The 11,767-nt window shown below is 33.4% G+C and overlaps 4 protein-coding genes across 4 annotated transcripts; 2 read left to right on the top strand and 2 right to left on the bottom strand.

The window, feature by feature from the left end:
* Window positions 1-469: 469 nt before the first annotated feature.
* LOC131169439 (uncharacterized) lies at window positions 470-3,061 on the bottom strand. Its single transcript, XM_058128668.1, has 2 exons — window positions 1,715-3,061; window positions 470-1,258 (listed from the first exon to the last, which is right to left on the bottom strand). Exons 1-2 carry the CDS (start codon window positions 3,059-3,061, stop codon window positions 470-472), a joined length of 2,136 nt encoding a protein of 711 aa, XP_057984651.1.
* A 1,202-nt stretch (window positions 3,062-4,263) lies between these two features.
* LOC110668269 (uncharacterized) lies at window positions 4,264-4,811 on the top strand. The gene has a single exon (XM_021829443.2). The coding sequence runs from the start codon at window positions 4,338-4,340 to the stop codon at window positions 4,599-4,601; it is 264 nt and encodes an 87-aa protein (XP_021685135.2). The 5' UTR covers window positions 4,264-4,337; the 3' UTR covers window positions 4,602-4,811.
* A 921-nt stretch (window positions 4,812-5,732) lies between these two features.
* Window positions 5,733-6,285, top strand: LOC110668267 (uncharacterized). The gene has a single exon (XM_021829442.2). The coding sequence runs from the start codon at window positions 5,877-5,879 to the stop codon at window positions 6,150-6,152; it is 276 nt and encodes a 91-aa protein (XP_021685134.2). The 5' UTR covers window positions 5,733-5,876; the 3' UTR covers window positions 6,153-6,285.
* A 23-nt stretch (window positions 6,286-6,308) lies between these two features.
* LOC110668266 (E3 ubiquitin-protein ligase RING1) lies at window positions 6,309-8,513 on the bottom strand. The gene is made up of 3 exons (XM_021829441.2): window positions 7,346-8,513; window positions 7,183-7,256; window positions 6,309-6,920 (listed from the first exon to the last, which is right to left on the bottom strand). The coding sequence occupies exons 1-3, from the start codon at window positions 7,493-7,495 to the stop codon at window positions 6,386-6,388; spliced, it is 759 nt and encodes a 252-aa protein (XP_021685133.2). The 5' UTR covers window positions 7,496-8,513; the 3' UTR covers window positions 6,309-6,385.
* Between the last annotated feature and the right edge of the window lie 3,254 nt (window positions 8,514-11,767).

Below are 11,767 nucleotides of genomic sequence, written 5' to 3'. Positions count from 1 at the left end.
GAGATTTCCGGAGTTTACAAACCTTCCCTGGTGATTGAGAAGCAAATCCAGGTGGCATCTTCATGTAAACCTCTTCCTCCAAATCACCGTGTAAGAAAGCATTTTGGACATCCATCTGATGGAGTTCTCAATTATTTGCAGCCATAACGGCAAGAAAGGTGCGCACAGTAACCATTTTTGTTGTAGGAGCAAAAGTCTCCTGATAATCTATGCCTTCAACTTGATTATTTCCCAATATCACTAATCGCGCCTTGTATCGTTCAACACTTACATCAGAATTGTATTTAATTTTATATACCCATTTGCTTCCTATTGCTTTCTTCCCAAATGGCAGATTTTCAACTGTCCATGTACCATTATCTTCCAAAGCCTATATTTCTTTTCTCATAGCTGCTCTCCACCGTTCATCCTTAACTGCTTCTGCATAAGAGCTTGGTTTATGTCCTGTAGTAATGGCTGCCAAAAAACATCAGTGTTGTGCAGAGAATTTATCATAATCCACATAATGTGCTATAGAGTAAGGCGTACTTAAGGAATCAGATTGGGAAGGTGAGCATACCGAGGGGCTTATTTTGATGGCGTTTGTCACATAATCCTTCAAACGAACACTAGGTTGCTTGGCCCTTTGTCTCCTACCTAGTTGCTCTTCAATAACTTCACCTCTATCCACTCCCTCACTGTTTTCATGGATCAATTCTTCCGTTTTAGGATTCACCTCACTTTCTCTACCCACACTTTCATCGTGCTCCTTTCCCAAGTTGTTCTCTAAACCATCAACTTCATCACCCAACTCCTCAACTCCATTTTTAATGAGTTCATCACCCATTGTTTTCTCATTTGCATATGGAAATTCTGTTTCAGCGAATACCACGTCTCTTGATACAAAGTATTCTTTAGTTTCCAAATCATACAATCTCCATCCCTTCTTTTCAAATGAATACCCAACAAAAACACACCTACGACTTCTACTACTAAATTTATCTTTATCCCGATTTAGATTATGCGCATAGCACAAACAACCGAAAACCCGAACGTGTTTGTAAGAAGGTACTTTCCCAAAGAACATCTCATATGGGATTTTACCATTTAATAATATAGATGGAGTCCTATTAATCAAGTACCCAGCTACAAGTACACATTCTCCCCAAAATTCAATGGGTAAATTTACTTGGAAACGCAAGGCTCTTGCCACATAAAGAATATGACGATGTTTTCTTTCCACTCGGTCGTTTTGTTGAAGTATTCCTACACAGGAAGTCTGATGCAACATCCCTTGTTCATCAAAATATTCTTTCAAGCACATAAATTCACTTCCGTTATCACTTCTGACAATTTTCACATTTTTTTCAAATTGGCGTTTAACTATCATAACAAATTTCTTAAGAACACAAACTACTTCTTGTTTTCCATTCAGCAAATATATCCAAATAGTACGAGAGTAATCATTAACAATTGTTAAGAAGTAAATTGCTCCACAAGAAGTTGGGACTCTATAAGGTCCCCACAAATCACAATGTATCAATTGAAAACAACCATCAGCTTTATTGTCACTAGAAAAGAAAATCTCTCTTGTTTGCTTTGCTCTAAAACAAACTTCACAAGTTTTATTAGTTTTCCTAACTATGCTACCAGCTTCTGGAATTAACCCTACCACCTTATAAGAAGGATGACCCATTCTCTTATGCCAAAGCTCAAAAGACCCCACATCAGTTACCTTGCAAGCATGCACTGATGTAAATCCCTTGAGAAAGTATAGCCCCACGAGTTGCTCACCTGCTCCAATCAGGTTCCTCGAATTTAGGTCCTGTATAGCACAAATTTTGTTAGTGAGTTGAATAACCAAATTTGAATCATTAAGTAGTTGTGATACAAATATCAGATTGCAATTCAAATTTGGCATATAAAGGACTTGTTGCAATTTCAAGTCTCCTCCAAGCAACACAGTTCCTTCTTTCACCGCCAAGGTCTTTTCTCCATTAGGTAACCCGATTGAGCATGGCACAATGTCACGCAATTCACTCAAAAATGCCAACGTTCCTGTCATATGATGGGAAGCTCCTGTGTCAATAATCCAAGGAAATATCCTCTGCGTACCTGTCAGCGTCTCATTGCCACCATTCTGACAAGAATTCAACATGCCCAGCAAAGCAGCCCACTGCTCTTTATTTAATCTACTAAGACCCTTTCGATCTGAATCTGTCACAATTCCACGCCCACCATCAACTCCAATTGCTTGTGTGGCGTTGGCACGAGCAACTTCTCCCTTGCTACGTCCTACTCTATTGCCACGCTTTTGACCACCTCCTCGTCCAACAGAAGTTCTACGTGGTCTATTACCCCACCATTCTGGATAACCTATCAGTTGGAAACAACTTTCAGCATCATGTCCCTCTCGATTGCAATTAGAATAAATTGAGGATTTGTCTTTACCCCCCCCCCCTGAATTTCGACTACCTGCTCGAATTGCAAAACTCATAGGATTGCCTCTTTCTTCCTTGGTTCGTGTCATAGTTCGCATCCGCTCTTGCTGAACAACCATAGCATAGGCATGATTCAAATTGGGCAAGGGTTCAGTGCTCAAAATATTAGAGCGCACTGTTCCGTATCCTTCTTCATCCAAGCCCATCAAAAACTGATGAACTCTCTCTTCTTCACGCTTTCTTTCCAATTTAATGGTAAGATTGCATCTGCAGCCTGCACAGATACACACTGGTATCTGATCATAGTTGTTTATTTCATCCCATAATGTTTTGAGTCTTCCGAAATAGGACACGATCAGTTGACCTTCCTGCCTACAATTCGCCAGATCCGATCTTAGTTGCTGCATTCGTGGACCATTCCCAATCGAGAATCTCTGTTTAATATCCTCCCACAAATCCTTTACGTTCTCTATGTGAGAAATGGTCGAGCGAAGCGTCGGTTCAATGGTGTTAAACACCCAAGAAATCAGCATAGAGTTAATCGTCCACCAATCTTCTAGTTCCAGTGAGTCATCTGCTGGTTGCTTGACAGATCCATCAATAAAGCCATATTTCTTTTTAGCCCGCAATGCAGTACACATAGCTCGCGCTCATTCTTCGTAATTTTCGCCCTTCAATTGAACTTGGGTAATCAAGTTACCTGGGTTGTCATTCGAATTCAGTGTGTAAGAACTAGAAGTTTTCTTCCCTGATCCAGAACTCTCATTTTTCTTTTCATCAGGCATGGCTCTGATACCATGTAAAAGAACAAAGAAATTTTAGAATAAAAATTCTGATGTTTCTGTCTTAGAAATCAAAGATATATATTAAAAAAATAACAGCTAACAAATAGGTTCCTAATCAAGTTAAACTATCAAAATTATATCAGAATCATACAATAAAAGGTAAGAACAGATATACAAATAAAAATTTATAAATAAACATAAAATAAGTGACAGCTAACGGCTATCTTTCCAATAATACACCCTCCAGTCTCCAAGGCAAAGGCACAAAAACAAGGGAGGAGGAGCAAAATCTAGTCTTTTCATAAATTAATTGTAATGGGTGCAACGAGCAAAGCCTCGGTGGTGGCACCAAGTATAGGAGCTACTGAGGCATTGAAAGACGAAGGGTTCTGTAGGTGGAACTACACCATGAGGTCACATACCAAAGCCAATCTAAGATCATATTAAAATAATAAAATAAATTTAATTTTTATAATAATATTAATTTTAATTTTAATTTAATATATATGATTTGATTATTCAATCTAATATAATTAATCATGATGTTTTTTTTAAAGGAAAAAAATATTAATAACAAACATTTATGCGAAGTTAACAAAAAAAATTTTAATCCATGTTGTACTTTTATTTGATTTCCATAAATATTTAAAAAAGATATACTGAAATAGAAATAAAAATAAATTAATTCCTGATGATTATTTAATATATTAATAATTATAATTAACAAAAATCTACCAAAGACTTATTCATTTATTAGACTCACAAGTGGCATGTACTTGAAAGCAGAAAAACCTAAATAAGCGGTTTTGAGCTCCCATTACTTCGGCCAAACAAAGTGCGATCAAAACCCCATTATGCCCCCATATAATTAATTTCACAAAGTGGCTATTTAAGGGTAGGAGAGTCATTCCACTGAAAAAACCATTTGCTTTCCCAATTACAGCATGCCTAAAAACCACTGGCGTCCAGTGGTTTCTCCAAAAACTTGAGGCAACAATCTAATCTTCCTCTATAAATATACCCAGCATCAACATACCATATCCATCAGGTTTCATCTATTTTCTGCACTGATTTGTGAATTGTGAGTCTCAAATTTGTGATATTTTACTAGAAAAAGGAAGGGAATTGAAAGATGGGTTCTGCAGTGAAAGCTTGGATGGTTGCAGCCAGCATTGGAGCTGTGGAGGCATTGAAGGACCAAGGGTTTTGCCGATGGAACTACACCATAAAGTCACTGCACCAACAAGGCAAGAATAACCTGAGGACAATATCTCAAGCCAAGAAGATTTCCTCTTCATCTGCCGCTGTAGTATCTGATAAAGTGAGGGAATCCAGGCAGACAGAAGAGTCCTTGAGGACAGTCATGTACCTGAGTTGCTGGGGTCCTAACAACTGAGGTAGAGTCTTGGCATGTGAACAATTTGAAGATTTGCATGTATGAGCACGGCTAAGTCCGTTGAGAAGAGAAGAAAGATCATTAATCTGAGCAAATTTAAGACGAGATGATCGACTTTTTGTAAATTGTAGAGAATATATTGCAACCAAGGGATAATTTTTGTACATCATATATGATTGAAATAAAGTGTTTTTAGACTAATTTTAAGAATATACGTTAGTTTATTATATTAAAAATAAATAATTTTTAGGAGTTTATCAAATAAGAAATTTTATCAAATTGTGATAAAGCAATTCAATAAAAATTTGAAAATTAATTTTGAAAAAAGGATTTAAAAGAATAATTATCTGATTATTTATTATTACAAGTGATCCGTTACTTTTATAATTGGATTTTATGATTATTAGGATGAGATGTTATTTTATGATTATTTTAAAATAAATAATTATCTGAATGAAATTAATTATTTAATGGAATTGCGTAAATCTGAAACTTGGCTCTATCCAGAAATAAGCCAAATTCAGCGCACGGTACCGTTTAGATTTTAAATTATCTAAATAGAAATTAAATATTTCATTTTCTTAAATTGAATTATAATTATAAATTTGCAATTATTTTTTAAAAAATATTTAAATTTTTTATTATTAAATTACCTCAAACTAAAATTAAAATTTCGAAAGCAAAAATTAACAATTTCAAATTGGAAGTAGAGTCGTAAGGGCAATGGTTTTTACTTATATAGATAAAGCGTGAATTGATTTTCTTATTAAAAAAAAAATATATATATATATATATATATATATATATAAAATAAAAATTAAAACGAAAGAGAAATATTTATATAATTTTAATAATTATTAAAATATTAAATTTTATTGAATTTAATATTGATATTATATTATATTAACCTGGAAAGAAATTTCTAGATCTTGGAAAGCGCACTGATTATCTGCAACAAAGCAACCGGTTTTCTACTCCACTGTCTCCCATACTTTGAGATTTTATATTACAAAAACCATGTGCCCATTAGGATCCTTTTTTCACCAACAAAAATAATAAATAAAAATTGGCCCCACCTGCAATACCATTGGCCTAAAACCATCTATGTAGAGCTATAGCCTCTGGTTTTCCCCCCAAAACTTTTGGCACTCTTTTCTCATATATAAGCTACTCCGGCTACTCATTTGCTTCATCAAACCACCACTTCTTGATATCTTACATCCTACTGCTATACTATCAAAAGTGTCCCATTTGTTTTTCTATTTCTTTAACAAAATGAGTTCAGCGAGCAAAGCTTGGATGGTTGCAGCAAGCATCGGAGCTGTGGAGGCATTGAAAGACCAAGGTTTTTGTAGGTGGAACTATGCATTAAGGTCAGTTCACCAACATGCCAAGACCCATCTTAGGTCAATCTCTCAGGCCAAGAACCTCTCTTCCTCTTCTTCTTCTTCTTGTGCCATGGGTTCAAGCAAACTCAAGGAAGACAAGGCAAAGCAGTCAGAGGAGTCCCTAAGGAAAGTCATGTACTTGAGTTGTTGGGGTCCTTACTGAGGAATCTTTCTTCCATTTATCATGTTGGAAGAGTTTTAGGAAACTGATAGGAGTAATCCAATCTAATTGCTGCTAATTCATGTAACTTGTAAATTTCACTGATTATAATTGATGATATCAAATTCGAGACTAATACTTCTACATTTTTCTACTATGTATATACCATTTTCTTTTATTTTTATTCATGTGAAATTGGCATACAATGATTGAAATCACGGCAATTGACATTTGAATTACATGGTTCCCATTGCTCTTAAGATTGCAATTAGATCATTAGGTGATAAACCATGGAAGTTGTTATTGTTTGAGGGTCCTGCAGCGCTTCCTCCAATTCGGTCACAGAGTGCATGCCTACACACTGGGCACTGCCCATGGCTCTTCACCCATGGCACAATACATTCCTCATGAAACATATGGCTGCATGGGGTTACCATCACCATCTCTTTAGGCTCAAAATCTTCTAAGCAAACTGCACACCTCTTTCCATCCTCTTCTTTATCCCTTGCCCTTTCACTGAGAATCTTTTCAGCTCGGTCTCTGTAATACAAGCACAATCTACTAGAAATCCTCTTGGGAACAGGATTATAGATTTCTTTCTTTAACTTCTTCAGTGCCTTCATTTGCTCATCTTGGGTCAATCGGGAGTCTTCTTGAGTGGAAGGAGAGGCCTGAAAATATCTTGGCTCCATTATTCCTGGACGGGGCTCCCTTGCAAGGCCATTATTGAGGACAAGGAATGGCGTAGGCGAATATGGTTGCATGGGAAAACTGCAAAATTCCATTGATGGCACTAGCCAGTTAAGAGATTGAAAAACTTTCATATATTCCATCCATTGATGGCCTATGCAAATGATAAGTAAAAATTATTGTAGTAGCAACAAACACAAGCTATATGTTTAATTCCCCTGGAGATTAATCAAAATAAGCACCTCTAAATCTCTTATCATACATCCATTTGCATCCATATGTATTACCACATAGAAAAGAATGTTTTTTATTAAAAAGAAAAATGAAAGGAAGAAAAGGGTACCCAATTAAATGGAAAGGTATCAGTGTCTCCTCAACATGTGGCCATGGATCATCGGGAGCCCCTCTGCTTCCACCCTGATACAAGAAGTCAAGTCTTACGGCTTAATAGGCCTGGAGTTAATTGTTTTCTGTTTTGTGAGAATTTCATGGCTTTGGATACTTACCGGAGGGACCTGGGGAGGAGAGAGCCGAGGAAACATGGGAAGTGAGGGGTAATTCCAGTCAGTGTTATTAGGAGCATAGATACCGTAGTCACGTCCAGTTCTCCTATCCCCAGTTGGGGGTGGATTGAAATTGTTGAAGCCTCTGCTCATCGTAATTTCAGGCTGCTGGTAGTTGCAAAATATTCATTTCTCATTGCTAAAATATTGGTTGCTCATTCTGTTAAGAGGGTTCTTTCGTCTCTGTAGCTTTTTATTCCTTTTTTTGTTGAAAATTTCATTCAAGTATGTGCGTGGATATATCCCTTTTCATGCATCTATTCTGATGTAAAGTCGTATTCTTCCTCCATTAAAGAGATGCTTGTCTGGTGGCAGTGAATGACCATCGCAAGAGAGAGATAAAGAATCTGCCAAAAATGATGTAAGAAAAGAATCTAATTCTATTTTATTTAGTTTGCAACATTTCAGTTTGACATTCTTCAGCAATCCAACCCCCAAAATGCAATTTCAGCAATATAATGAGAAGCAAAGGTGGGCTTCTTGCTGCTCATGGACTACCCACAATCTTACAGAGCATGAAACTCTTCCCATGTCTCCTGTGGATGTTGGGCCAAGTAGGCCTTGATAAAAAAATGATAACAAAAACTCTAGTTTATTCCCTAGCAAATATGTAACTTTCCAAACACTGGCGGTTGGTTACATGTAGAAGAAGAGGTTTGGAGTCCTGAGCTTGTTCCCAGCACATGTACAATGGCCGCCAAAAGGCAGAGGACACTCACTCTTCCCCTGGATTTCAGGCTGAAGAAAACAAAAAGGGCCACTGGCTCAATGAAACTGCTTTCAGTTTCATCCTGCAGCTGCAGACTCTCTAATATCTATGCCTATATGCAACAGGCATCGAAAATGGGCGACGCTTGTATAGTGTAATTGTTAGAATGAGTAGGAAGAGCAGAGCTTGGACAGCCGTGGGCTGTGTTGCTGCGGTGAAGGAGCTGAAAGATAACAAGTAGACTGAAATGCTTAACAAGATAGGTTCAGTGTCTACTCATCAAGGAGAGAGAGATCCGTCACCAACATCAATGACAAGCACAGAAGTGGGATCAACAAGGGGAGCTAAGAAGAAGTTTAATCAACCTGCTGAAGAAACGCTTAGAAGTTAGAACATTCATAGACTTGAGTTGTTGGGGGCACAATGTTTAAGAATTTTCATGCCGATATACCCATGAGGGTGACTAATAAGGCTTAAATAAGCCTTACATATACAAATCTTTAGTCATTCATTTCAGAAGAATGTATCTAATATATATTATGGATCTACCTATTAAATATAAGTAGCTAATACGGTTGTATCTTGATGATAATATATGAGTTTAAGCAAGAGTTTAATGGGTGGAGTGTGTTGCATTTTGCAGGACATCGAACTATGCCAAGCAATATTCACCATCTGATATAAAGACGGTCAACAAGTCATTCACTAATTCGCTTGACTAGTCAAAATGTCCCACAATAAATGAAAGCTGTGTTTTGTATTTTATCATGCTGTGTTGTATCCATTAATAGATGGATAGCTACACTTCGGCCTGGCTTATTTTGGGCCTGAAACTGTGATTTTGGTTTAAGGTTCAGAGAGATCAGAAATGATTCTCTAGGTTTTTCTTTTTTTGTCTTTTTTTTTTTTTAATATGCATCTCTCGGGTATAGTTCAGTTTGATTTTGATTTTAATTCGATTTTTTTTTATTTTGATTCAATTTTAGTTTTGATAAAATTTATCAAGTTGAAATTTTTTTCAAATTTTTATTTTTTTAAAAAGAAAATATCTGATTTAATTCAAAATCAAACCGTTTAATTTTAATATGATTCCATACTAATTTTAATTAATTTCTATTTAATTTTAATTTAAGTTGAACTGATCTAGTTTCTAGTTTGATTTTGATTCCAAACAAATCCTCAGTTAGGTTTAGTTATACTTAATACTAATCCCATCCTTTATAAATAACAAAAAGAAACATATATAATCTTGATTTGGTCCCTTGAGAAAATTAATAATATAGTTTATGTGGGGATGAAAGCTTTATAACAGACAAAAATTTGCACAGACAGCAGATTTTGCCACTCTTTTGATTAGGTTATGTGGATTGAGATCTAGATTTATGCTTCACTAGTTACTATAATATTAACTTTCTAATTATATGAAACCATATACACAAAGATAGATGTGCTGTGTTTGGACTGCCTATGAAAATAAAACATTTTCTTATATAGAAAAAATGAATTGAATTTAATTTCAGCTCAAGAAAAAAAAATTATTCAAATTTTATATATAAGCGTAAATATTTTATTTTAAATTAATGTGAGACAATAAATTTTATATATAATTACTATATCTTCTCTCATTTTACACCTTGACAATGCTTTTGTTAAATGATCCAAACATGCCTCCACTCTCATAAACTCACAGGAAAGCTATTTTTATAGAAAGTGATAAAATAATGAAGTGGAAAATAAAGGAAGAAGATCTTATATTCTAAATAATTACAAGTTAATGGATTAAGATAGATGCAATTGATAGCTACTTAAATTGAAATTAATTTAATAAGTGGGTAAGGCCCAATGTCACCTGCCATCAATGATTAAAAAAAAAAGAGAAAAAGAAAAGCTTCTCCTTTTAAATTGGAAGATGGAAAGGTAAGATCACAATTGTTTAAAAAGAGAGGCATGAAATGGGAGCAATAATGAAGGATGCATTAAAGGACCTAATATTTTTCATAATATTTTAAATTTTAATTAAAATAATAAATATTAAAAGTAAAATGTTAAATAAGTATATTTTATTTAATTTTATTGATAATGTTTTTAGTAATATTAAAAAATATTATATATTTTTTATGAATAAATTTTATTTTTTATTAAATTAATAAAATTTTCATAATTATCTATTTTATAAAAATTAAATAAAATAAATTATAAAATTTTATAAAATTACTTTATTTTTCATAATAAAATAATTTTACTTTATTTACGTTATTCAACTAAATTTTATAAATAATGAAAGAAATTTTAAAGTAATTTATTTTGAACATTGAAATTAAAAAAGAAAAAGTGAGCCATCCCCCGCACGTGACGCCCATGCCTGCTCCTAGTCATAAAGCAAAGCCAAGGATAGCCTCATCACAACACGTGTGTCCGCGTGGGACAACCTACCGTATGAAAAGACAAAACTAACCCCATGGCAACGACAAAAATATACTATCACCAAGAAGAAGTCGAGAAATAAAATAAATAAGTTGTAAAGTGTGGGACCCAATTGGTGGGGAAAAATTTAAAGCAATGAGATCCAGCTGTTAGCTTAGCATTAGCCAGAAGGAAATTAGTCATTATGATCCTCTGGATAAGTTTGCCACTTGTTCCCCTGTTACCTCAATGCCTGCCACTGTGATACTCACAAATTATCGTCAATCTACATACCCTATATCTCGCGATATTTAATAATCCCCTTTTTTTTTTTGTTTTTCTCATCATGGTTCAACAATGGGAATGATAACTATTTAACTAAAATTATTAAAATGAATTTAAAATAATATATAATTAAATTTAAAATAAATTTAAATTTAAAAATAATATATTTTAAATTTAAATTAAATTTAAATTTTATATACTGAATATTGCTCATCTTAACTTAATAAAAATAATAATATTTATATTAAAAAAATTAGATGAATTTAAATAATATTTACATTTAAAATAAATATAAATAATTTGAAACAAATTTTAATGAATTTAAAATAAATTTAAATATTAAAATTAAATTTAATTATAATAATTTTTGAGGTACGTTATCCGTTCTTTAATGAGAAGAGATAAGGTAATTGAAATTGGATGGGGACATTTGCTCATCTTTTTCTTTCAAAGTTTCACAATAACATCAACATCTTGATAGGTACACAAACCTATTAATAATTTATTTCATTTATCTTTTAATAAAATCATTATCATCACCAATTGAATTTCCTTTTCAAAATAAACTTAAATCATAAATAATTTTACTTATAAACTTATATTAATTTTTTAAAGGAATGTATTAATTATAATATAAATTTATTTTTTTAGTTCATTTAAATATGAAATTTTATAATTTTAAAAATGATTTTAATTTTATTCAATTAAAGCTTATTAATAGGATATGAGTTTATTTGCAGTCTCAATATAACAATAATAATAATTATTATTATTATAATTTTGAAATAATTTAATTTTTTAATTATATATATATATATATATATATATAAATTTATTGAAAAGATAATCAAAATAAACACAATTAAAAAAATAACTTTTGTGTAAGCTAATAATATTTGCATATAAACTCCCGTCGCCTTATTTATGTAATAAGAAAATACTAGCTAGGGCTAAGACATTTCCCTGAT

The sequence above is a fragment of the Hevea brasiliensis genome, chromosome 10 (assembly GCF_030052815.1).
Source record: "Hevea brasiliensis isolate MT/VB/25A 57/8 chromosome 10, ASM3005281v1, whole genome shotgun sequence".
Taxonomy (NCBI): domain Eukaryota; kingdom Viridiplantae; phylum Streptophyta; class Magnoliopsida; order Malpighiales; family Euphorbiaceae; genus Hevea; species Hevea brasiliensis.
This window is presented reverse-complemented; position numbering and strand designations above follow the sequence as displayed.